Genomic DNA, 26,399 nt, shown 5'->3' with positions numbered 1-26,399 from the left:
GCTATTTTAAGTATGGGCAGGATTTGGCATGGGTTGAAAGTGCCCCTTGTGTCCGATGGATACGCCACTGCATCACTCAGTGAACATTTTTGCCCTGCAAGGCTGCATGTATCTTATCTTTAAGTCACATAATGTGTAAATGCTAAATGCATTCATGATGAAACTCATGATTTTGTACTTGTGCCCTTGCTAATTATCATTAATGATATATTCAATTATGAAATCACTCCAAGTCTGTATACCTGCCATTCCAAAAGGAAACTAAAAGGGTATAATTATGGTGGCAGCCAGTTGTCAAAACCTCAAAATATATTTTTAGCATATACAGTGTATTATGTTTCATCCTACACACATATTTGCTTGAATATACCCTTTAATGTTTCACATTATATTTTTTAACTTTCAAATTTCAGTGATTGGTAAATGTGGATAAACAGAGGGTCACTATATTCTACATTCTTTGACTAATTGAAATTCAAAGCTTAAATGTTACATGTATATATATATATCTTATGTATCATCTTATCCTTTAAAAAATACTATTTTTCAGATCTAAACCATTGTTATGTGAATGTCTTTTGTCCAAGGAAGTCAAGATGTAGCTTGAATTTATATACAAGAAGATTGAATGAGTATTGATATTATGCTCATACTGCAGTTCCCATAAATTTAACATGCAGACTTAAATTTATCTTGTAATGGCCAATATTTATTTCATCTTTCTACTTCACAGGATGTGCAGACGGATCAACAGAAGGCCTCTTGAGTAAAGACCGTTTAGCGGCCTGCTCGGGGAAGTGGGAGGGTCACGTCGGCAACGCCAGCCACCTCTGCGCTCCGGGCTGGGGGGTATGCAGCTGGGAGCAGGCCAGTCTGCTCGGCACGCTGACGTGGACAGAGTCTGTCGCCATCGAGGGTTGCTTTGCCTACAATGCGGCACATGACAGGGGAGAATGTGGGCCGTGTAAGAACACGCTGGAGCAGGTAAGGAGATATGGATGCTGGCTGGCTCGTGGCTCTGTTTTACTTGAAAATAGAAAGATGAGATTGAGTTGGCTGTATTGTATGACAAAATGGTTTTGTAGGATTGTCTCTGCTCTGACAACACATTTGAATGTAATTGCAGTATATTGATCCAAGGAGTAAGTGCTTGTTTATAACCTGTCTCTGTTTCTATTTAACTCTCTTTTCATGAATCTCTCTCTCTCCCTCTCTCTCTCTCTCTCTCTTTCTCTTTCTCTTTCTCTCTCTCTCTCTCTTTCTATCTTTGTATATTTTTCTATTTTTGTCTTTTCTCTGTATGTTTTCTTTCTTTTCTCTTTATATCTATTTATATTTATTATCACATTGCTCCCTTTAAATTCTGCTTCTTTCTGTCTTTATCTCTTCTCTTCCCTAAATCATATTTCACCTTATATTTTCTCTTTGGCTTTTATTCAAACTCCCTGCAATCTTTTTTATTTTATGCAAACCAGATGAACAAATTGTACAAAAAGTCTGCATTCATGTCATTAGTATTCAACATTCACCATTTTCATTTGATTTTCATGAGCAGACTCCGGTAAATGTGTTGATTTATTAAAAGGACTTTACCTGTATAATGCCATATGGTCTTATATTTCAAGCCATCAGCCATCAGACACATAAAGCAAACACCACTTGACATGTTTTCATTTGAAAGATGGGCTGTTTTGCTAGTGCATTGTCACGTGTGATTATCGTCTTAATTAAAGGTCTTAATTACAGTCCCTTAATGAACTTGCTCCATAGAGGAGGCAACCGCTTGTTTGTGCGTTGAGGCAGGCGTGTGTTTGGAGTTAGACGGGCATTAATTCATAATTTCCAAAGAGTTTTAAGTCTTTAAAGAGGGTTTTAAAAGCATTTCTGGCTCTTAGCACATGGTAAAATGAGCGTTTTGACGAATAAATAGTATGGTCTGTTTAGTATATTTGTATCGAAATTAAACATGATTATTAAATCATTTGACACATTATGTAATGGCTAAGTCTTTACTTCTGTACATAGTTTTCATGTATTATCAATGTATTTTATTCAAAATGACAGTCATGTTTTTAGCAGAAATAATGTAAACAGCAATAACAAATTAAACTTCTTTGGCTTGCAGTGAGACCACCCAGGTATCCTGGATGTGTATGACAATGGTTTTCTAGCTTAATTTCATATTTCAAAAAGCACCTTTTGCCAAATTAAAGTACTGTACAATAGTTCTTCATGAAAAAGTGGAAGGTTGCTTGAAGAGAAGGCAAGAATAAAGACATGATGGAGATAACCCTTTCTACCTCTTTGAAAGCTTCAAATAATTAGTGGACACCCTGTAGGAATAGAAGTGGATTTAAAAAATAATTACATAGCATTAATTTGCAACATTTGGCAAAAAATGTTCTATGAATCAGCTTCTAGTTTGGTTGGCAATGTCAGCACATGAAGAATGACATCTCCATTAATCAATTTGGATCAAGCATTGATGATTCATCTAGATCTAAAATCATGTCATTGACACACCTAAGTTGAACTCCATATGAGCCAGGATATCTCACGCAGTCTGTAGACATGTATCGAAGTTGGCATCGCACAAAGTTCATTACCATCGAGATAAGGTCCATTTATTACAGACTGAGTAGGTGCACCAATTAACCCTTAATATCCAAAGTTCATCGAATTATGTGTATTCAAGAAAATATATAAGATATATAAATATATTATTTAGAAAATATTTTGGCAATGAAGAGGAAACTGCATCCAAAGATTTGTTTGCGCAGAGTATGATATATCTTTATTATCAGGGAGTTTTTAAAGTTGAAGCAATTTGAAGGCAGTATAAGACACTGAAGGAGTCATGTTTTTATTTTTCATTCACTTTGTGTTCCTATAAAACATTTTATTAGGAACAAATATAAATGCTGACATTTAACTTTTAGCAATGTATTTGATATGCTGTCAACAGATTATTCTGAAATGTGAATTTATGGGGGTTCTCTGCCTTGTAATCTGTTCTTTTAATTGTTACATTCATTTTTTTTCTCTGAAATTGTGAAATTCTTTATCCATCCATGAGTCTTAAGATGTCTTGGAGTGTGCTGAAATTGACATGTGTACAAGCCATATTAAAAATAATGATTTATCATTCATATGTGAGTATCTAAAACTCCAAGAGATCATAGCGTCATATATTATATAAAGGATAACTATGTCTTACAAATTGTTTAAAGGAACAAACTGTAACAGAGTAGAACAGATATATTTATAACTTGACAGGTTTTTTATTTAAATTTGTCGACCGTATATGATGTCATTTTAAAAAGTATCAAAATGTCAATAACTGGAAGCTGACAATGCCTTGTCTATCATACATGTCTCCTCCTGCTCATAAAAAGTGATTGTACTTTGATGAAAGGATGTAAAGAAATTGCTTTGCATGGTAGCAGTCTGTCATATTGATAACTCCCTCAAAATATGACTTTGTAAATTGTAGTCTGGGTCTCAGACCTAAATGCTCTCTACAATTTTATCCTAAACACTTTAAAAAGGGACTAAACTAAATTGCTGCAAACTAAATGACAATGCATTTGAGGCTTTGTTATTCTATCATCTAGTAAAATGAATTACAATTTGTTTGCGAAAGAATTCAATTCAATTTATATGTCTAGTAATAAATAGTTAATGAATTCTTGTGTCTTGCAGAATAGAGTTTGGTCTGTGCAAGAAGTTGGTCTTTGTAAACTTAAATCAGTCTTTCCAGCTTAAGTTTTATTGAACAATAATTGTGATATGTACTTTTCCCTGAAATTGACTTTGATTTGAGAACAAGAAGGTGTGAATTGTAATTTCTTTATCATAGAGTGCATGATACACTAAACATGCAGCCTTACTTTGGAAGGGCAAATACTTGTGAATAATTTGAAAAGGCTTAGAACTAGTCTGCATGTACAGACTACAGGCTGTGTGAGATGAGTTGTTCAAAATCAGTTTTGATGGCATCTCTTACCTGATCGGATTTGGCGGCAAATTGATAGGAGTTACTTTGTTTTTCTTTCTTGGATCTTGGCTCATCCATCCAGGGAACCATCTCTGGTATATTGATATTGCCAGGACATAGGCCCCTTCAGACCGGAGGGAAATGATACGAAACTCACAGAAAGAAACGACAAATAAAGAATCATCGTGTAGCGAAAGGGGCATGGTATAAAGAAGGATTGTGTAAAGAAACTTGCATTAAAGTGGTCAGTTGACGTGACAGCTGGCCAATCATCGGTGTGTGCTTACAATAAGCCATAAGCCTTGTTAAATGGTTTTTGTATGATGCTAGAGTTGGACCCTTACCGTATTCCGAAGGACTGCATTGAGCTTTAAAAAAATAAAAATCATGCTGAATCATGTTTCACTTTACAACGCTTAAACTAGAAATAATGTCTTACTTATTGTAATACATGTATCGGTATATGTAGCTTTATGTTTTTCACATACACTGTAGGATTAATTTTGTAGTCTGAATGGGGCAAGACAGGAATTATTCTACCAGTACGTCCATTCTCTGTATTCTACATATTTTTTATGTGCCCCCCTCATCTTTATCTTCTCTTACATGATCTTCATGGATAGTGCATTGAACAGATTTCAGTTCAGTGCCTGGACATTTCTCAGTATAATAACAATATTTATAAAGCGCAACATATCCATCTCTAGAGATGCTCAAGGCGCATGATATGATATGATTTGACAGGCTCCTTCTCTTTATAGATTATCGTCTTGAAATATAGGTGGCCCGTAAAGGAAAAAAAAGATTATTGGTCGCTAGTTTGATAAAAAACATGGAGTTGAGAAGCTTCCGGTAATCATGGACCTGCTTCAGAATATGTCCAAGCTTGTCATGCAGGGGATCACAAGAAATTATTATGGAAAGGAAACTTGTATGTGGAAAGATTTGATGTGTCAATATGATTTCATTTGTCAAAAATATAATAAATGTGGAAAATAGGAAATGTAATATATACTAAAGAGAAAATACCTTTTGAAATGGTTTTAAAACCATAGAATTAGTTTATTTGGGGCAAAATTACTGTTGAAGTGCTGGACATAACAGTCCTTTCCATGGTTAACTGAATGTGCAGTACCTCGATCGATCGGGAAAGAACAGAATTTTCTTCTGTTATGTTGAATGAAAGAGCTCTGTGTTTACTTTGCACGTTTTCCTTCACAGACCTGTTAATTAGTGCGTAGGGGGTAAAAACGTGTTGAAATATTATTTGCGAAGGTGTAAATGACTTCCCCAAATAAGGTTGCTTTCCTGCATCCTTTCTGGTGTCCCAACATCGAGGCAATTAGTGGTCACTAGGGACACAACTATTCTCTAAATTGAATATGTCAATGGTCTGGTAGGGAGAGAGGAAGGGAGGGGGAAGAGAGAATGGATATACTTGTACTTGTATTGCAGGTCCATAGGAGAAGAGGAGAAAGAGAGAAAGAGAGGGTGGGAGAGGGAGGGAGGGAGAGGGTAGAGAGAGAGAGAGAATAGATGTACTTTTATTGGATGTCCATGGGGTGAGTGAGAGAGAGAGATAGAGAGAGAGAGAGACTCAGAGAGAGAAAAGAGAGGGGGGAGAGACAATGAATGTACTTGTATTCCACATCCAAGGGGGAGGGAGAAAGAGAGAGAGAGAGAGAGAGATCATCTACTTGTGTTTGCCATGCATGGGAAAACATTGAAAACTATATACATTACATATATATACAACAAAAACCCTCCCACACCCGCTCAATTACATTTTCCTCTTACATGTAATAAAAGACTTTGATGTAATCTACCTAATAAAGTTCTACCATTTCTACTTTTACCAGTTCTAACTTTTCTTCCTCAAGGAGAGGAATCCATTCACTATCATCTCATTAGTATGAAGGACAATTAACTCTTATCTTCTCTAATCCCTTCCTTATCATATCCTGCATCACTCCCCACTTCCTGCAGTGTTATCTCACCCACCCCTCCCCTCCCCTCTTCAAAATCCTATGTTTGCATTTACCAAAGTGTGTGGAACAGATGGTGCAATAAATGGATTAATTGTTTATTTCACAAAATAAACTTTGAAATTGCCCAATTTGTTTATTCATAATAATGGCCACTTATATAGCACTTATATAGCACTCATATCCATTAGTCACTGACACTCATGGCGCTTATATATAATTACCTCGATTATAGCTGAGCTGCCATAAGAACCATGGATGAATTTTTTTCTCAGGTGTTTATAATGAAAAGAACCTTCAATGATATCAAGAAAAGAGATTACATGTTAATACGAGTACTTTACAAATAGTTGGGAAACAAGGACCTGTTGTCTGTCAGCCAGGCCATTTAGGGGTAACAAAATTGGACACTTCAATCTGTTCCTGAGATTCCTGGTGTGATGGGAGGGGGAGATATGTTTCCTTACTCCACTTTCAGACTAGTCCAAAACTTAATGTATACCAATGTGATAAGTAATCAACTTTTTCCTGGTCTGAATGTCATATAAAGAAACGTCGAAGAAAGAAACGCTTGTTTGAGCATCGTCTCAAACAAAAACTTGATAAAAAATCAGCTAGGGTTCCAGTCTGAACTTGCATCTTATGAAAATCGTATAAGTGGACGGGGCTTATCACGACTGCGCACCCATAATTAACCAGATGTTATGATGTTAATTGATTTCTTCAACATTAGTTTCTGTATAAACTGTTCAACGTTTCTTTATACAATGTTGTTGTCTTGTCTGTACGCTCCTCGCTATTTGATGATTCCTTGTACACGTTTCTCGATGCAAGTTTTGTACAAATTTCCTGTAGTCTGAACACTAACCATAAGTAGGGGAATCTAAACACTAGTATACGTCTATGCTATAAGTAGGGGATAATTAACACCACTTGAAACAACACACACCCCAGCAGGATGCTTCCTGAGCCAAGGGCATCTTTTCTACTCTACCACTGGGTAATTTGGAAGCTGGCATGGGTGCTTCCAGGACCAATGTTGTTATTTACATTGCCTCTATCCGAATCAATGAAAAGGAAATCAGGATTTGATTGGAATGTACTTTTTAGCATATTGAGATGACATTTAGGCAAACCAGATGAAATAAATAACAAATTAAATTGTGGGTGATGTGTATTTTGTAAACATCTTGAAAATTGTCGCTATGATCTAGAAGGATGTAAGCTCATGTCGCTTGTTTGGAAGCACAAGGCATTAACTCATGTACATGTAGTTTAGCACAGAGTTATTACCCTTCTGGCTCTAAGCATGCAAAAAGTGATGAAGCAAACTTGTCAAATTTACATACCTGTAGATGGGCAGCAAAATAGAAATAGAAAGAAAACAAAATTAAATTTATTTTGACACCCTTCAAAAAGGTATCGTAGCTCAACATTTAACGACCATCGCACTGATCTGGCCATTTGATCCTGAACAACCTTTTAAATTTAAGACAAATTTCTGGAAGCACACATTTTTTATCCATGGGCTAGATATTTGTCCAAAGATGTCAATGCCAAAACCGTATCAAAAATAGGGGAAGGGTAGACAAATTCTTGTAAATCCTCGAGTGCCTGTGCCTTGGAGGGTCGGAAATAGCAAGTGTCTGAACTTCCAAGTGGTCTTGAAGTCTGGACAGGATTGGAAAGGCCTAGGGAAATTTGGTACCAGTTTGGAGGTCCAATCACTCAAAGAGATGGTCTAAAATAGAAGTTATAGAATAGTCTGATATCAAGCTCCTTCTTTGCCAATAATACTTAACATGAAGGACGTACGTTAACTCATGTACATTCACTTATCGCAGTGCTGATGCCCCTCGAAATACAATGTATACTTTCACGAATCCATCATGAACATATTTCATGTAATCCTATGAGCAACCTGCATGCTTTTCATTCTCTTACCTTTGATTCAAATTATGAACATATCTTTTATTATATATCCAGTTTAAATAGTTTTAAAAAAATTGACAGTTGAGCTAAAAATCAGCCCTCTATTCTGCACCTTCACCCCAAAAGGAAAAAGGAATAGAAGAGAAAAATACCAGCAGACGGAAATGCTATTTTATTGCCCTCCACTCCCATGATTCAATTATCAGTAATGCTATGCTATAGTTGAAGAAATGGACGAAAAACAGAAAAGATAGACTCTATTTTCTTTTGACGTTGCCCCCTGGACAAGAAAAACCCTATTTGTGGTCACTGCTTGAGGAAATGGACACAAGCAGAAAGAGAAAGTGGAAGAAGAAAACAACGAGGGAGAAATAAACCCCCATTTCCTTCGAAAGGATCGTTACTCATATTACAGCCCAGACAATTTAGTGAGTAACACCATCTAGAGAACAGGAAAAGAACGAGGTATCTAGCTGAGAGAAAAGTGTTTGATTTGTCAGCACGCTGGCAGGTGGTATCTCTCTTTTGAATTTTCCGTTTTGCCAAAGGTTTATTATTCATTCCCCAGTTTTTATTCAATTGCCTTTCCTCTCCGTTTGTTCGGAATCATAGCTAGAAGTTGATTAAGCTTGCATTATCTCCGAGTTCACAGTCCTGAATCTCTGTCCGCGTCAGATGTTCATTCCGTGTGCGACTGGCCATGTTGACATCGTGAAATGAGGCCAGATGGATCGTAATGCAATGACGATTTGGGGATAACGAGGCAAATCCACATTTCATCTCCAATTGCAGTATTGCACATACAAAAATATTGTTTTCAGTTTAAGTAATATAATGTGTAGCAATTTAATTCGTAAAATAATCTTTAACATTGTTCTATGTATCAGTCTTTATTTCTTCATGCATGCCTACACCTTTCCTTTGACTTGCCTCAGCTCTTTATGTTGCAGCCGGAAAAGAGAAAAACAATGTGCACTAGGAGAAAACAGTACACTTAATTTGTGTCTACCATGAGCTCAGTTTTCCATGCCTTCTAGCCAAGAGCTTTATATAATTCAGTTGATTATACAAAATCAGATATAATTTAAGGAAAAGGTAGACACCACAATGGGATGTTCCATGTGGTGTTCAATCCACCTTTGTTTTTTTATTTTTTATTCAGAACCAATGATCAAGAATTTTTGCAGTTGGACAAATTTTTCATCAGAAAGGGACACATGCAGATTAAAAATGACTACCGGTATACACACGATAACCTCAAGTAAAAAGGAATGAATATCAAACAAGCTGATATGAAAAATTGAGGATGTAATACGTGTGTGGGCTTGGTTAATTTTCCCTCTCAATCCTTCGGGCGGCACGCTCTCTTGCCCTGTTTACCTATATAATTGTATCGCATTACAGGTCCAGTTTCCCCATCATACAAAGTGTTGAAATTAATGTTTACAAATTGCCTCTACGCCGATTGATTTCAAATCCCCCTCTTTCGTGGAGTTCGTTGACCTAGGGAATGAACTTGGAATGAGAAATCTCCCTCTCGTTAGCTTCGCTGGAACGGGGCAAAAGTGGAAATATTTGGCCTAAATTAGATTAAGTGTCAATGTCAAAAGTGATATTCGTATGTCAACAAAGGATCATGATATCGGTTCTTAAGTATGTATTTGGTTTCCCATCTGGGGTTGCTACATACATGATTCTGTGACATTCCATGTGGGCTTTGTCAGGTTTGCTACATTTGTAATGCTTTTAATTTCAAGTTATTTATGCCACTTTCAAAAACTAAAATCTAGTGTTTATCTCTTTTTCTCTTGACATTGTAGTTCAGTGAATGTGAATTCTATATTTGGTAAATGAATTTTATGATTTAGCTGTTTTGTTCTGTAAATCATTTACTCAATTCAGGCATCTATTCATTTAGTTATACCTGGTACATGTGCAGTATGAATGTACGCATATTTAATGACTTACATGTATTGCGCTGTTTAGTATCGAGCCTCTTTCTTTGAATATATACATGTAGCTATGTGTTTGGATGCATCTTTATGAATATACAACGGTGCTTGATCAAACCTTCATTAAAAGTATTGTACCTCGTAGGCTTATACATTGACAGTTATCTGGAATAATAATAATTTAAGACCAAATGTGAAAAAGATATGTAGAAAGGTTAGAAACATATACAGCTGTACATGTATTGTGCATGATGCTCCTCTGTATCTAAGCTCCTCAGAAGTTGCCCTAAGCGTGTGACCTTGACAGAAAGGAGAACAAAAATTGTGACTGAAAGAATAAAACATAATACTCTGTATATATCTCTAAAACAAATTGATTCAATTTTCAGGGAGCATATTAAGATGAATATGGTCGTGTCTTTTGAACGGAGAGCAATACCGAAGGAACGTTAAGAGCCTCGTGTTGCGTCGGCCCGGTGAATAAGACAAAATAGTACAGGAAGATATTTATCTTCAGAGGATAAGTTGCACTCTAAGTCCAAAAGTGCAGTCACATCTGTCACTTTCTGCTTACAAGTATTACCTATTATCTCTGATTGCTGCTAGTAGATACCAGTCTTTCTACCAGTTATCTATGAGTTGCAATATCCTGTGGTCTTTTTTTTTCCTTATTCACGTCTCTTTGTCTGTGATGAAATGAAGGAGATTCTTCCATTGAATTTGATTAATTCTTTGTTATAGTGCCTTTGATTTTGAAGCTGAAATTGGCTTCTGCCAAGATTTATGATTTCTTTTTGTTTGGTTTGGATATTGTTTGTCTAAATGTGCATCATACTTCATACGGAAATGAGAAAGAAACTTAAAACGTGAAGCTTTTCGATTGACAGTCCGTGAAATGTCAATATTTGCTTTATTATATTGTCAGACGTTAAGAACATGTGTATTATCAGAAATGCATGCACTTATCCAAATATTGTTTTATTTACATTTGCTTAATTTAACTATTGTATTATAATGGCAGGTTATTTTTTGCTTGATTAACAGGAGTTCATCCATATCAAAGATTTGATTTGATTTATAATTATTTGTTTGACAAGAACCATTGGCTTGTAATTGATCTGGAGACTTGTAATTGATCTAGAGATTTAATAATTAATTGGATTTTGATTTTGAAGAAAAAGACATGTGAGTGAAAAGCTTTGTTTGATTCTACCAATAAAGAGTTTTGTCACATGATTTGCTGTCATACATGTAGAAGGGGCATCCTCACTGCTACTAGCGTCTGCTGAGAGCCTGAATGCCGTTATCTCATATTGTCTGTTTATAGCCAAAAGGGCATTAACTCTGTGTTAAAGTATATGAGCTAATGCCCTTCTAGCTCCAAAAAGATGACATGATTTCAGAAGTCATGCATTTCTGTCTCTCCTAGTGGACACAAATAATTGCTCTTATCTTTTTAAAAAAACGTCATTCATTGGTAACTCTTGATATTTTTTGATTTTTTTTTTTTACACACAATAACTTCTTGAAAATTTTGCCAAATGTGGGGTCACAAAGTCATTGTTTCGCTCATTCAATCTCCAATTGGTAGTCCAAACAGGCCCTTGTTCTTTGGCCTTGACAATTGTAATCCGTTCCAACGTTTTGAATGGCTCATAAAGCATACCCATTTACCTGTTTGAACACAAATCGGAAATAATAACAACAGGTGTATTGATAAATCAAAACCAAAAGAAAGAGAGATGTATTTCAATTTGTGATTAATGATTCATAGCTCATTATTATCAGAGGACAATTTCAATTGCAATTTACAGCCTAGAAATTAGAGGAAGTATTGCAATTTTTCAGATATTAAATCAGCTCAGTCTGGTGTGGTCCTTCTGAGGCCAACAAGTTATTCATTTAATATAAATTAAAATGTGTAGAAGTTGGATTGATCGGCTTAACATTTTATATAAATTTGTTCTAATAGAGTCGTAATCCTTATTGTATAATAATCAATTAATAATATTTGTTTAAGCAAGGAAACTTTAAAGTGAAATGAGTGTTTGCAGATTGTGATGGCTTGTGTGCTGAGAGCCAGAAGGGTGTTGAATCATATACTGTCACATTTAAAGCCTTTCTGACTCTAACAGACAACATGCAAATTTCACGTAAACTAAAAGGACCTCTGTTCTTCCTACATGCATGTTTCACTTGTACTTCAAGGACGTAGAGATGTTTCTGTATCATTTGACGCTTATTTCTGTGTTGTTTTCACGTTCCAAACATTGAAGTGCTATATTACCAATTAGAAAAGAAATTGCTTCGTTTGGACGACTCTGATCAAGTATGGTTTTGCCAGCTGTCTTACAAATGAGTGAGGCAAAATGGACCTCATGTTGAGCAATATTCCTCCAATTTATCTGCTGCTGTAAGAAATAACATCACCATCGCTCCTATGTACAGTTGCAGAATTGTTGAGAAAGGAAGGTTGGGGGGGGGGGGAGGGGGGCAGAGCCTTTCCTATTTTCCTGCCCCCCATCAGCTCTAAAAGTCTAAGGATATTCAGGAGCTGTAATGGATAGTATGAGACTAAACAAATTTATTCTAGGAAGCATATGATCTCTATAAGTTATTTTATTTCTTTTTTTATTTTTTGTTTTAATTCTCTTTATTGAACAAAATCTGTATAGGAAATACATTTTTTATATGCATGAGAAAGATATAGGCCATTTCGGAAATTGTTACTTCAATTTTGTTGTGGTTTTTCCATCCAACATTCTATTCTATCAGTATTTCCTATGCTTCTTCCTTTATAATTGCTTTATCTTATGCTTTTTCACCCTTTTTCTTTCTTCCTTTCTCTCTCTTTCCCTTCTAAATCTCTCTTTCTCTATGTTATTCATGTCTCTGCATGAACTCTCAAGTGTTCAGCACTTACTAGAAAGGATTGAAAAGTTTACAGTAGGGATTCTCATACCAAAATAACTCTGGAATCATATGAGACAGTTTAAATGACATTCTTTAACCAGACTAATAATCAAATTACATGAAACTCACATTACTCATAATTCATTCATAACTACATCATGCTGAGGAAAGACAATAGTACAAACGAATGGAATTCATTAATCCTGCTGAATGTCTTGCTGTCAGCACGATTTAAGAGGTCATTGTTCTCTGAGAATCTTGGACAAGAAGAAGAAAAGGAAGCAATATGTGAGACAGTTGTCATCCCCTTGACTATCTTCTCATGTGTCATTCAGGATGTAGTATGAGTGATTCTTCTCTGGAATTCAATTTGTTTCTGGTTTGATATGTTACGTCAGATGATCCATATGGTTTGTAGACGCATCAGCTGTTCGGAGCCAGAAGGATGTTAACTCATAAAATTTAACACAGAGTGACCCCTGATATTAAGTTGGTTTAAAGAGAAGCAGAAAAATGAGAGGATCAGGTCAGTGAAAGTTCAGCAAATTAAATCCAATTAAAAATAAGAAAGTTAAGAAATTTTGAAGTTGTGATCAATTAAACACAAATTGGCAACTCTGTGAGGTTCCCTCCCAATTGCTCTGAACTTTGTAAAAATCAGAAATTTATATTTTCCCAAAAGAAAACGTTCAATCATACATACACCCTAAATACAATTATTGAAAATATGTTTCTATACATCTCCTGTAAGAAACAAATATTTTCCATCATCAATAACTAAAAGGAATAAAACTTTATGAAATATCTGTACAGAGCAGATTGGAGAGGCTCTATTCAGCCAGTCCACCTTCCATTGTTGATTTACGAAAAACAATACAAAAAACATCAAATTTACAAGAATACAACTAATTCAGTTTTTAAGTCTTTGTCTTTTATCTTGAGTGGATTTCTGTCTGACATATTGCAGATGGGATTCTTATGTGTACGGTAAGTAGTTTGTTAAATCATACAAGTACAGCACATGGTCATTTACTGTTAAAACAGATAAATATTTGGCATCTTTTGCAAACTATACCCCTAGATCCTTCTTGGAGATGGACATTGTTCTCCCGTCAAAATAGGACTCATTTGTTATATAATACTGTTTAAACATTGCACCTCTCCACAGGAAATGTCATATGACGCATCATTAGGGTTTGCCCAGTCTGCGAGCTGGACCAGCTCATATCGCCCGTTCGGAGCCAGAAGGGCGTTAACGCTCTGCTAGAGTATATGAGCGAACGCCCTTCTGGTTCCAAACGGAACCGAAGCCTGACCCTCTCGGCTGTTAATCAAATTACATGATCTGTTTGTCCAAGACTGTCTATCTTTCCCCATCTTCATTTGCTAATGAGATAATGACAGCCCTGACAAGACAGTGATTCATTATGCGAGCTTTGATTGGCAGTAATTGGGATGCCTTTTGTTTAATCCCCGCCGGCAGGAGACGCAGCAGGTACAATATTCTGCTCTAATGAGCCTGAATTACGATGATCTTTATTTGAATTTTAAATTGTTGCCCTAAGCCTTGAACTTTTCCCTAGTTCAAGATTTTGACTGTTATTGTGTATGCATATTAAACACATTTTTTGTTTTTGATAAATGTTTACTTATGGAATTATAAATGGGAAATAGGCCTGAATGATGTTATCTATATGACAATACCATGGAAGAATTTACAGAGGTCAAACTTTAGAAGATGACCTTTAATGAGAGCTTCATTTGATCATGTGAGTAATGAGTCAATGACTGCTGAAATTAATTGTTGGTGTAGTTTGATTCTTGTCTTGTAGATGGACAATGGAATAAACAATAAAGGCACAAATAACATCAGAGGCAAGGGGGATCTTTGGGGGATTTTTTTTTTTTGGGGGGGGGGGGAGAAAAGGGGACTGAAAGACACCATAAAACTTAGCTACATGTTTTTTTTTCTGATCAAAAAGCAATATAAAGATGGTTATTGCATCGAAAAAATGAATTGAGAGGCATCTTTTCATGAAAAAAAATGTAAGCATGAATACACAGAGTAAGAGAATACAAAGATAAAGGACAGAGTGGATACCAATATTAGTTCAGTAGAAGCAAGTGACTCAATTCCTAGCATATTTTGGTCTGTTTGAAAAGTGAAGAATCTACCCCTCGGTAATCCATTGAAAACACAACATGGGCGCATCATCACAACCCCTGGCTTCCACAAGGTTGCTGGGGTTACTCCTTCCGAAAACACGACACCCATGGTATCCAAACACCAAGGATCTGTACTCCTAGAAGTTATCCTCCTTGATCCCTTTCCCTCCTCCTCCTCCTCCATCTCATCCCCTTCCATCTCATCAATCTTGAACCACTGACGGAAACCAGATCTCCTTTCTCAGCACATCATAACAGCTAGACTGTGATGTACTGTAACAACTCATTCAAGTAAGGGACGTGTTCTTGTAAAATTCGAAGTTTGTACATTAAAATGTATGAATAACCTAAAGTAAATTTATTTATATCAGTAGCTAGAACATATGAAATCAACCTAAAAAATGTTCACTTGCCATACTATCGGTCAACGATGGAGTATGAAGAAAATAAAGGAGATCATAAACAGCATATACAGGACCCATGAAGCACTTCCAAATCAATAAACACTTTATGAGAGTTCAAGTTTTTTTGTGCCAGCTTGGAGACCCTAGACACCACCCCTCCCCCCCCCCCCCCACAACAAAAAGAAAAAAGATTCACTTGAGTGTATTGCTTTATACAATTGGCTTTCCACCTGATACTCTAGGGCAGTGATATTTTCATTGCCTTGAGATGCCTATAATTAGTTTTTAAAGTGTGAAGAGGAAAGATTGTTGCAATTCTGAAATGTCGATCTCACCTCTTCTGCTACCGCTACAGGGGACTGTTGAAAAACACCAGAGACTTCTTCGTCCGTCCGGGGTGTTTCCCATGCTTTTGTTTTACAAGTTTCCTACAATCCAATGCGTCTCTTTGGCTTCGGGCCTATGACCATAAAGCAGATCGGAGGGTGATCCTGTCTGTCTCCTTCTAAATCCACAGTCTTCCTAGGGGTGTTGCAAGCATTGGCTTGAATAGAGGAGTATACCTATTTCTGTTGAGAGCTGGGAGGGGGTAAATTGTTACCGGGGTATTTGAAATGATATGTTAACACACTTCTGACTCTCAGCTGGTGACTAGACAAGACTAGATTCATGATGGGAAATGGTTCATCTTCTCTTCAAATCACAATGTTGAGAGTTTGGCTTGAATACAGTCACAACTATTTTCAAAAAACTTTATATCCAATAGAAGTGTTCAGATTATATGTCTAATATGTAATGTTCGCTCATTTCTAAAAGTGACATACAAAGTGCTTGAAATTGCCTTTTTTTAAGTAGTTGCAAGCACATTCTTGGTGCTTTGTAATTTGACAAGTAGAAGTGGACTGCTTAGCAATGAGCCAGGTTAAAAAGATTGAAAAGTTCTTGATAGCATTTCAAATATTTGAAATCTCTGTAAAATTGTGTATAATGATTAGGCTATTTACAATAGAAATCCTTTCCAATTGAAACTTCATATGGATTCTGATTGTTCCTCCCTTCTCTTGATATTCACTGCCCAGCTAGCCAACAGATACAAATTGAAGATGATTGTCTATTTGAAATGGGGATTTGGCACAGATCTGAGGTACCACATGATGGAATTAGCACCCACTTCTTACACTAGCGTTATTTCCTTCCCATTTATTGCCATTTCAGCTTATATACCACCATGCTCTTTATTCTGTGGCATTTTGTTACAGGAGTTGTTTCCTTTATGGTACCAAAAGAAGGGAAGATCTGTTCAATTATTTGTAAATTGGCGTAAGACACTTCAAAGTACTTTGCTGAGTAGGAGTACTGCTAACTGATCTTTCCCCCATTGTCTAGGGGATTTCTGACATTGGGTTGAAGAGGTAAAACCTGGAGGGATGATGGTCCAACGTATTAAGAGAAGGGTGTCATAGGAAGCTAAACATACACACTTGTAACAATTGTATAAGGTTTTATACACCTCGGAGTGTCTTAAGAGGCCCTTAATTTGACGAGCTGCGAGAGAGTACTGGAGAGTGTAGATATAGAGGGCACTTAAGAGGAGCTCTTATTTATGACATCATTTAGAAGGATTCTTTGACTAATCCTGCCGGGAGGTTCTTAACCTATTGTATTATTGAGTTGCTACGAACAGGTGGTCTAAATTTCAACAGAGGGAGATCGAGACAGGGATTTTCATTTGCATTGAGATGGAACAATGATCATTCATTTGTCTAGTTGGTCATTTGAAATTGTGATGAATTGTTCATACAATCAAATATTTGTGATCTTGCAAATTTGTAATATGACACATGATGAGTTTTTGAATTTTACATGCACACATTTTTTTTTACAGATACTGATTAAATTCATGTTTGACTATCAAGATGGACCAATTACATATAATTTGTGAAACAAGGATAAACAGTTTACACACCTAAGTTGTTCATATACATGTATTAAATTTACAAAAATAGGTTTGTTTTATTATGTGAAGCAATCAGCAACAATTAGTTTGCTTTCTTACAATGACCGTTTAGTTTTAATTTTATTCAACATTTTATTCAAGTTTATTAATTGGCATCAGAAATGTCACTTGCAATAGAAATTTTTTATCTACTCTCTAGTATACCCAAATGCCAGGCATTGTATAGATGTTTAATAATATCTCTAACTTTATCGCACACTTAATTTACTCTGAATTCAAATGTCATGAAATTTTTCATTATCTTTTATCTCAATGATTTACAGGATGATTTAGGAGGTATTGGAAAGCACTGTCCACACCAAAACAAGGGGCAGTCATCATGTATAGCATCAGGAAGAATCGATGCAAGCTGCTGTCTTGATTCACACTTTGACAGGGCCTGCCACTATAGACCAGGACTGATGACTGGGGTCGTCTGCTGTAAACTACCAGGTAAGAAACTGCAAGATTCTTGCTTGTATTTTGTCTTCTTTCTTTAATTGCCAGCCAAGCGTCTTATGCAATTGAATGCATTCAATGAGTATATATAGGGAAAGACAAATGATTAAAATGTTGTCAAAGCCTTCCTCTGTAGACAAGGATTGATGACTGGGTTGCCTGCTGCTGTAAACTGTCAGGTAGAGATGGTAATTTAAGGGATGTGGATACAAAAATTGAAGTAAGAATTGGATGAAAGATGGAATTTAATTGTCTGCCTTATTACAAAGGAGGAATTAGGCAGAGAGAGAGAGAGAGAGTGTGTGTGTGAGAGAGAGAGAGAGAAAAAAATGAGAGAGAGAGAGAGAGAGAGAGAGAGAGGAGGAGGAGGAATGATTGCGGAAGTATTACATTTATTAATCGGTGCATTCAATGATTTTGTTGAAACTTGAAATTTCAAATATGAAATTGAGAAAAAGATTACAAAAGATTCTTGGAATTTACAGTGTAAGGATAATGATCAGAGGAAACGAGAGTCCAAATTCTCCAAAGTACACTTGATGACCATTTTGTTGTGATAATGACAATATTTACAACGAAAAAGAAACTGATAGCAGTTCCTTCAACCTAACAACAACAAGTTCTATCACGGAAGTTCAGAGGTGCCAATTTGCAGCATAAAAACATGAAACTCTAACTAGCAAGAGGATGACTATTCCGAGGCTAGAGGGGATCATCACCTTGCAGCGATGGAGGGGGTTGAAACATGCGGCACAACAGGCTGGAAATACAAATATTTACGTGGCTGCAGTTGGCTGGTTTTAGGTAGACCGCAAGAACAACTCAGGGCGATAGGAATGAACTTGGAATATGCACTTGATCCTGGAAGTGTTGATTGAGATGTAGTTGTATTTTAAGGAGAGAGATCAGGGCAGACTTTCACAAACTTAGTTTGGGGTAGTAGTACGATAAGAAATATTATTTCATTCCATGTTTGTTTCTTGTTTTGTTGTTTGATAATAATAAGTTCATTATATTTAAAACTGAAGAAGAAAAAAAAATGCTAAAAAGGTGTCCCCCCCCCCAAAAAAAAAAAAAAAAAAAAAAAAAAACATACAAATAAATTTTGTTAGATGATCGAGTGATATTTAACAAAAATATTTGAATTAGGTTTTTAAAGTTTTTTTATATTTCTTTTTAGAGAGGTGTATATTGTGAATACCGGTAATCATTAACAAGAGGAATATCATCTGATGCAATACAATTACTGTAACATCTTGAAGCAATATTACCTGTCTTCTGAATAGAAAACATTGTAGTTTAGGCTAAAAATCATCTTCAGAAGTTTACTCTAGATATTACATGAAGCCCTGCTACATATTCATACTTTGCGTAACATTGGCTTTAGTTGGTTGATTTAATTATGTTTTTAATGCAATCTCATCCATAAAACATATTTAAAACTTGGTTTTGAAGACCTAGTCTCTTCCGTTTCTTGTTCCCTCCATCAACGCTTACCTCATAAAGATAAACTCTCCCCTCATCATCTTTATAATCCGACGGAGCTTTATAAGATCATCAATGGGGTCATATGCTGATCTCATCTACTTGTTCTCCGATGGTGTCTTTGAAGAAACAAAGGCATCTGGAATTCTCATCTGGATAAATATAGCGAACTTTTCTTGCCAGGGATTACTGTAGCAGAGGAAACGGGTTTGAACATTTAATGACATGCAGAGATGTACTCTTGATACATGCAAGCTTTATATTTTTTGAGTATTTGACGGTATTTTAGGTACTTTTTAGTATGTGCATGGGAGTTTGGTTCCAAGTCAAGATCATGTTTTCTAGAAGAATTCTGATTCTTTAAGAAAGAAAAAAACATTGTCTTGTATTATATGTTCATGTACCACAGCCTTTCTGGGCTTCGGTACATGAAATTTTGTATTTTGCTTATAATTTTGTGATTTTTGCATGGAATTAATGAAATAACACTACGTAATTTATCTTAGATTTCTATATATAAAAAGTCATTATTCTACATTCAGATTTGTAAGCTTTGTGTAGATTCACAAAAACCAATACTGAAATGACTTTAAGTATTGTTATCTAGAGGAAAGACCTATTCTTCAGTAGATAAAGGACTGTGAACTATATTGGAAATTTAGTAAAGGTGATGAAATTCTTCAGTATTAACAACTATCAGTAGCTATTAGGTATAGGCAGAGGGAAAACAATCATCTGAAAACGACATAATGATCTACCGGTAGATGTTCCACTTCTCTTAATCACGATGTCTCTTCATGGAGAATTAAGGGGAGGGTATTTTGATGTCATAAGGGCGTAAATCTGTGTTAAAAGTATACAAGTTAGAATCCTTCTGTCTCTAGCAGATAATATAGAGGTATGTGCCTGGTGGCCCTGTCTACGGTTTCACACCACCTGTGTCTGTTGAGATATGTCGGTGACTGGTCGGCCGAGGATGTTTTTCATTTCTTTAATAACAAGTTTAACGTATTAGGTGTATCTTCCCCCTCCAGATACATAAGCTTCAGATTACATAGATCTAAATTATTGGACTGGAGGTAGCGAAGTATTTCATGTTGAGAGTATTTTCCTCTGCATGGTCATTGGCATGTGCATCTGATAGTTACAGGGAAATGTTTATTCAATCCAAAATTGAATGTAAATCTTATAAAAAATCATATAATTATATATAAATATATTTAAAAAAAAAAAACAAATTCTGTAGATAGGTAGATTCTGCCAGAAGAATGGAATCAAAGAAGTATTAATATGGTGCTTTTAATAATGGCATTATTTACAAATTGGTGTAATGTTAAAATCAATGGTTAAAAGAAAGCCAAGAACAAAGCAAAACCTAGGTCTGATTTTTCAAGACTATCAACCATGCAAGTCTGCTTTCTTTGTAAGTTATAAATTGGTATTGGTAAAATATCCAAAAGGAAACAAAACCTTGGTCTATTTTCTAGACAAGCAATCATGCAATTAAGATTTATTACTAAGTATCAAGTTGATATCATTAAAATCGAAGAAACAAAAAACAACAGCGAAACCTAGTTTTCAAGACTATCTCTACCTTGTCCAATCAGGTCAGATGGACTTTGACAGCTTTTAGCCAATCAGATGGGCCCACTGGACTTTGTCACTATGGCAACCAACTCTTGGCTTAGAGAAATCCATTTCCTGCATGGGGGGAGATGGATTCAGGTGGGAGGGGACCTTTCAATCAGATGGGTTGCAGGATGATGATAATGGGCCTGCAGGGAGCTAGGGCTCAGCTAGGCCAGGGAGAAGGTTGAAGAAATTGACTGAAAGAGGGAAGTCATTTGTAAACAAATTCCTTGAATGAATCGAAGATCCTAAGTATAGGCAAATGATGTGGTTATGTAAAGAGCTTCAATTATTCCCACTGCCAATTTATCTCCAGTTATATTAGACAAGTTGAAAATGAAGCGATAACGAAGGAGAAATTTTAGCTGCCAAGATAAAGAAAGATTCTCAGTTTACTTGATACACTCCAATGTAGCACTTCTGAGTATAGCAGTCACAAAAATTAAGTGAAGTTTAGATACTTATATGAGATAGATGACATAAACTAGATATATAATACATCATATGATATTGGCTATTCATATGTGGTTTAACCTGTTTACAGAAATACATATTATTGGAAACTCACTTGAGATATTTATTTCATAACAACATTGAAAAAAATAATTGATGTAAAATCATATTTGAAACAGTCAAGTAAACCATGTCACCAGCAAGAAACACAATTTTGTAAGTATTAAATATGAAAAAATGAATCAATTGAGGTTTTATGTCATTGGTCATATAAAAAGGTCATTTAAGGTAACCAAGACCAGGTCAAAAGTATAAATCATGGTCTAATCTGTGCCTTTAAGATATAGGAGGTTGAATGAACTTAATGAAGGTTCACTGAGAGGCCTATATCTAATTAAACAAAAGTTCAAGCTTCACAGTTTGTGCTCATCGGTGGTCGGTTACCTCCCATTTCATCACGTTTGCTCTAAAGGAAAGAGATTCTTTTTCTGAATTCCCCCGTGCTCTAAATTTAATCTTGCCAAATAGTTTCTCACCTGACACGCCCATAGAGCAACAGAAGTCACAACGCAGGAAGTTTATACATGGGACTGAGAGCGGCGTGAGTCAGAAATTGCATAGGATCCTCAGTTAGTGATGGCTTAATTTGAGGTGACCTCCTAAAGATGCATGGTGACAGGTTGCTTTCCATGAATACTTGATTTTCTCTCTATAGTCTATTTCTTATAATGCTGTTCATTGATTCCTTTGTTTTCTTTAATTCTCTTTTTTGTACCTTTTCCCCATCTTTATCTTGATGTTTTCTTTTCCTTCCTTCCTTGTCTTCATATTGTCAGTTCCATCTATTTCCTTCTTCTATTCTGTTCCTTCTATCTCTTTCCTCTTCTCTATCTCTCCTATATCCTACTCTTTTCTATACTCTCTCTATCTTATTCCTTCTTTTCTTCTTCATATTATATCTTCTCAGCTTTTTCTGCTGAAATTTATTTTTACTATAAAACTTATTCATATGTAATTTGCATGTGGTCAGTAAAGGCGATTTTGAGCCCCAGTAAAATCAGAAGTCGTATATGATCTTTCGGTTCTTACTTATGAATAAAAGCACTTTTTCAGTAAATGCGTTTCTCCCTCTTCAAAATAAGAGATAATTTTCTGTCCTTCATATTTCAATTATTTGCCTCTCTATGTTCTAGTAGCACCCCTTTAAAAGCAAATGACATGAAACAGATCTAGATAGTTTGAATGACTAATATGGCATTAATCACAGCAGTATTAATCCCAGGAATAAAGATATTCAGATTGCTAATAGGTCAGAGGCATTAGAGAGATTACCCAGGAAGTATTAGGTTTACTTTGTTTGCGTAACAGCTTTTGAATCATTGATCAGAGAGTAAAAGGAAGAAATTGAGATATTGCTTGTTTGAAGACAGAAGGAAGTTAAATGATCTTGCTCATACACTTTAACACAGAGTTATTGCCCTCCTGGCTTGATCTGCAATCTTGTGTTGGATAAGCTACTGCAAACTAGATGATTTCCTGAACTGAAACATTTGCACAATTTTAACGACAAAGGTATTTGCAGAAAGAAGCTTTCACAAATTGTTGTATTAAAGTTCAATCATTTTGCAGATCAAAAGTGTATCTCGAGTCTTGACAAATCACAGATTTCAAGAAAGTGTGTTGCTTTAAAAGTATTATTTTTTCAGTGTAAGGCAAAATTAGTTTTTAACAAAGTAAAATATACTTTGTAGGATATCAAAGTACTTTTTAATTTTGAAGTATTGTTAGATATTTTTCCTTTGTGACAAGATAGAGAAGAGGGGAAAGAAAACAGAAGTAGAGAAGAAGAAGAAGATATGAGGTCATTTTTATTTTTAGTTTGTTACACCGGACCAATACCCATATCCATATCCAGTCTAGTTCAATCACTCATGGCTGACACATTGTCCAAATACCCACAACACTTCACAGTTTTCAGAACATTTCCTGGTAAAATAGAATTCTTGAGTCAGTGTGAGGTTCATGATGTGTAAAACAAGGGGGAAAGAAAGTGAGAAAAATGCATGGAGTGCGAAATACCAGCCCTCGTGGGATAAGGCTCTGTTCTTACTGCTGCAGACATCTTGTCTTTTTTGATATTATACTCTACTCATCTCCAATGTTAAACATTTTTGTATGCTTATTAGGAGTCATGATAACTAAGCAAAAATCTTGGAAATGACTTGCATTAATTTTCAATTGCCTTTTGAATTAATTGCTTCAACAGAAGTAGTACTGAAGGTAAACTTGTCATTGAGATTAATTTGCATTTTTTTGTATATAGGTCAAACAAAGTTTAACCATCTAGCTCAAGTTGTTTGAATTGCTATTTACTGTTATTTCATAGAAAAGGAAATGCAAGCCAAGTGTAATTAGTCTGCTGTTAGACACAATAATATACTACAGTGATACCTTAATGGGTTAACACTTCTTTATCACAACAAATGAAGTTATTTTACCTACTCTTAGCGCAAGGAATCATAGAGCTACAGCTTAGAAAATGTGTTGCATTTGTGAATGAGTTATCACTTTTACTTTAAATAAAGAGTTATATAAGAGATTGAATCACCATTTCACAATCTTGATGTAAAACCAAATATCCTGGCAATGGAAACAGTCTGATGACATCTGTCAGAAAGGTGTTGATAATGTGTCATCTTCATCAAGTCCTATCATGGTCCCACCAGAGATGATTCAAAATGGGGAGACATCAGGGCGCATCTTCATTCTATGCACTTCTTTAAGGAGTACTGAGAAGTGAGATGTTTCAAGAGTTTTGTCTTTCATTGTCATACAAGAAACTTTATTGTTTGAATGTTTTGTGTGAATTCTATTTAGAGTTTTGATGTGTAGTGGGGAGATAGATTGGTGCCTTACCCACTTTTACAAGCCAAGGAAAGATGGGTAGTTATAATGAAGATAAGGATTCTTTTGAAATATTAGGGTAAATTTTGTGTTATGTGAATATTATTCTCAAATTCTAGGGCAATTGCTGTACTGTTCTGTATAGATTGTAACACTTCTATGATAAATGCTTGAAGAAATGTAGATTAACTACAAGCAACATTGCCTGCTGGAGAGCTGTAAAATGCTTTAGACAGATCTATGTGTGTAGTTTTTTTTTACTCCACTTACATAGGAATCCAATATGATAAGTAGACAAGGTTTGTTGTACCTCACCACCATGCACCAGAAATGTAGTCTATACCAATGCCAGAAATATGCTCTTTAATTATATCTTTCTGTACTACCTCCATCACTCTTTTGAATTTTGAGAGGAGCGGCTTCTCTCAAGTACACAGAAATGAGATAATCTCTTTTTAAAAAGCTCTCTATAAATTATTAAGTTCTAATATTAGATAATTTACAAGACTGATACCCATCCTTTTATGCTCAGTCATGCTGATAATGGATTTTTTTGTGATCAATTAAAGTCTCAGGAAACTTGTAAATTACGGATGATTTCCAATCATTCCCAGCCACCCTCCACGCCACATCAGGACCAATTAAACGTGAAACCTTCAGACATTAGCTTCTCACTCGTCGATGCTCATCGTACCCGGACCAGAATAACAAACGCAACTTCCACAAGAAGCAAGTAAATAACCCAATTACGGCACGCAAGCTAGACGCTCGCCGTTCTGGTCAGTCAGCCAGCCAGCCAGCATGTGTCGGTTTTGCACCGGATTGTTTGCAGGTTGCATAGCCGTTCTGCTTCTTGGTTAGACCAAGTTAGGAAATATATTTTGGTTGCAGATGTTAATTGGCCGTGCAAGGATGACGCACCATTATTCCCCCTTGTAGCCATTTCAAGGAAATCATCAGAAACGACCATGCTGAAAGATGTCCAAAGAACAGGGATTATGTCAAATGATTAGATTTTACACCAAGATGGCAATTGTGGTTAGACCAGGGATATGGTTAGACATAAAAACTGAAATTTTGTTTAATATATTTTGTCTGAAACTGTGTTTTAAAAAGATAAGATTAATGATACTCTCTTAGATCACTGAATTAAATAGTTCATGCCCTTCTGGCTCTGAAATGTGGCTAAAGAACTTAAGAAACTTGATATTTTGTTATGTATGTATTTAATTTTGTTCAATTTCCTCTGTATCTGTAATCTTTAGTTTGTACAGGGCTTTACTGAGAAAGCAACCCTGTTGGAATACAAATGAATTAAACTAATTAATTAATTTTTAAAAAGTATCATCACTATCTTTTGGTGACCCAACATTTGGTCTGAGCCTTATTTTGTCAAAAGTAAGCGTTGGGGTTAGTGTTAGGGTTTGGGTTAGGGTTAATTCAGTGTAGAAGTCCAGGGTTGAAATCCATAAATTTGGCTAGTGTAGGAAGTTACTGTGGAGTAATTGTTGCAGGTGCGTGTGACCTACAACTATATTTGGTAAAGAATCCTAAACCTTGAAAGATGAAAAATGGCAATGAAAGAAACAGAGCAGGTCTATATTTGCTATATTAGAACAACCAATTTGTCTCAATTTCCACATCAAGAAATTACAATGACCTATAGTTTTCCTTAAGGAGGTTGGTTTAAGCTGGAAAGAAAGAGATGTGGAAACTTTCCTTTAAGGATAGGATCATCTCAGTTATTTTAAAAGCAAAGGAGATTTCGCTCGCAGAAAGATTGGTGTGAATGGTTAATCGCTTGTTGATGCTTTTTGAAATCACATGGGTAGGTTGAAACTTCAGTTCAGGATTAGGTGAAATGTTGTATTCTGGGTCGAAGTAATTAAGCTGTGAATAGCTTCATTTACACTGCAAGCTAAAACCATTGGTTGTTCCCACGTTCGTCACGTGACTCTTCTCTCTTCTGTGCTAACGCATACAGGACAGCGACAAGTGGCACATGCGCACAACTCACACACAAAAGAAACGCAGAATTATCAAACACTGAAGATTTCTTATGGGGGTTTTAATGGCAGTCCAAAGAAAGGATGATTTTTCCAAATGTTTTTTTTAGCTGTGTAA

The 26,399-nt window shown here is 35.8% G+C and overlaps 1 protein-coding gene across 1 annotated transcript in view; it reads left to right on the top strand.

Annotated features, from left to right (window-relative positions):
* LOC100893885 overlaps positions 1-26,399 on the top strand; it is a 78,366-nt gene that overhangs the window by 26,749 nt on the left and 25,218 nt on the right. Inside the window, exons 2-3 of the mRNA XM_030986294.1 lie at positions 734-984; positions 17,630-17,798. Of these exons, the coding sequence (XP_030842154.1) occupies positions 734-984; positions 17,630-17,798 (420 nt within the window). The remainder of the gene's footprint in view (positions 1-733; positions 985-17,629; positions 17,799-26,399) is intronic.

This window comes from Strongylocentrotus purpuratus, unplaced genomic scaffold (genome assembly GCF_000002235.5).
Source record: "Strongylocentrotus purpuratus isolate Spur 01 unplaced genomic scaffold, Spur_5.0 spur5_scaffold_15, whole genome shotgun sequence".
NCBI classification, from domain to species: domain Eukaryota; kingdom Metazoa; phylum Echinodermata; class Echinoidea; order Camarodonta; family Strongylocentrotidae; genus Strongylocentrotus; species Strongylocentrotus purpuratus.
Note: the sequence above shows the minus strand (reverse complement) of the source record. Positions and strands in the feature narration are given on the sequence as shown.